This window comes from Aplysia californica, unplaced genomic scaffold (assembly GCF_000002075.1).
Source record: "Aplysia californica isolate F4 #8 unplaced genomic scaffold, AplCal3.0 scaffold00149, whole genome shotgun sequence".
Taxonomy (NCBI): domain Eukaryota; kingdom Metazoa; phylum Mollusca; class Gastropoda; order Aplysiida; family Aplysiidae; genus Aplysia; species Aplysia californica.
Window position 1 is genome coordinate 281,463 of NW_004797419.1, and position 1,395 is coordinate 282,857.

Below are 1,395 nucleotides of genomic sequence, written 5' to 3' on the forward strand. Positions count from 1 at the left end.
AACAACAACAACAATAACAGCAGCAGCAACAACAACAGTGCAGTTGCAGCGACGACGACAGCAGTAACAAAATCAACAGAAACGTCGACGAGAGTGGCAGCAACAACGGCAGAAACCAAAGACAACAACAACAGCTACTCCATCACCACCACCATCCATATTTCCCCTATCAACACCGTCACCACGACCACCACTACCACCAACAACAGCAACAATAACAACAACAACAAATACAACAGCAGCAACACTATCAATGCTCAGCTGTTTACTGGAGTACGGCATGACAGTAAGTCTGTCTTTGTAGCCACTGGATTACCATAATACACCGAGCCTCTTTTGGATGACTGTGATCCAATGTCCCAACAGTGGAGCAATAACAACAACAACAACAACCACAACAGCAACAACAACAGCAATACCAATAGTTACGATAATAAGGATAATATCAACATGAACAACAATAATTCCATAACAATAATAAAAACAACAACAATAACAACAACAACAACAACAACAACAACCACAACAACAACAAAAACAACGAAAAAAAGCTTCATCAACACCACCACCAACAACAAACTCAAACTTGCCCTCACAGACTCTAAGACAGCGATAGAAAACTCTCTCACTGAAGATAAGCAAATGTGCTGAAGTCAGAGCCGACAAGCTGACACAAGATGTACCACCAAGTACATAAAGTATATTGACAGCACTACAACATTAAGCGTCGCGCTCTTTTGAGGAAACCTCTGTGATTTCTCGTGTCGTCGAACAGCAGGCCCTCTTCGCTTTCGATTTATGTCGAGCTTCAGGGTCTTTTCCTTCGATTAAAGTCGAGGTAATGAACAGTATCAAACTGGACATCATGCAATGGCACCGTCTGAATTCGACTCTTGGTTTTGGTCCGGTTTTCCCGGGGATGTGGCGAATTGGTTCGAATACGACTCCGGACTTGGATCCGGTTTTCTGGAAGTGGGTACATTTTTGTCTGTGTGGTGGCGTGCTACACGGCAGCCAGATGGCAGACAGATAGCAGACAGATGGCAGACAGATCGACGGATATGCCAACAGTTTCATTTACAAGATATTTTCCTCTATGTAACAGCTATTACTACAATTGTCCTTATCTAAGACGATTCTTCCATGTTAGAGTTAGAGACACCAGTTATTTATAATAATGTTGACCGCCTATCTATGTTATAAATGTACTATTATAATAGTTCGTTTGTTTTTTACTTGTTTTGCACCACAGCACGACGACATCATCTTATAGACAACACATCACAGAGCATGCGTGTGTTAAAGAAATGTGATAAATGGGGTAGAGTTTGGGAACTACGAGTATGGCAGGCCATCTTATCAGTGTTCAGTTTCTGAGAGAGAGAGAGAGAGAGA

At 42.1% G+C, this 1,395-nt stretch overlaps 1 protein-coding gene across 1 annotated transcript in view; it reads left to right on the plus strand.

Moving 5' to 3' along the window:
- The first annotated feature begins 253 nt into the window (after positions 1–253).
- LOC106011614 (heme-binding protein 2-like) overlaps positions 254–1,395 on the plus strand; it is a 42,319-nt gene continuing 41,177 nt past the window's right edge. Inside the window, exon 1 of the mRNA XM_013081850.2 lies at positions 254–286. Coding sequence (XP_012937304.1) covers positions 254–286 — 33 coding nt within the window. The remainder of the gene's footprint in view (positions 287–1,395) is intronic.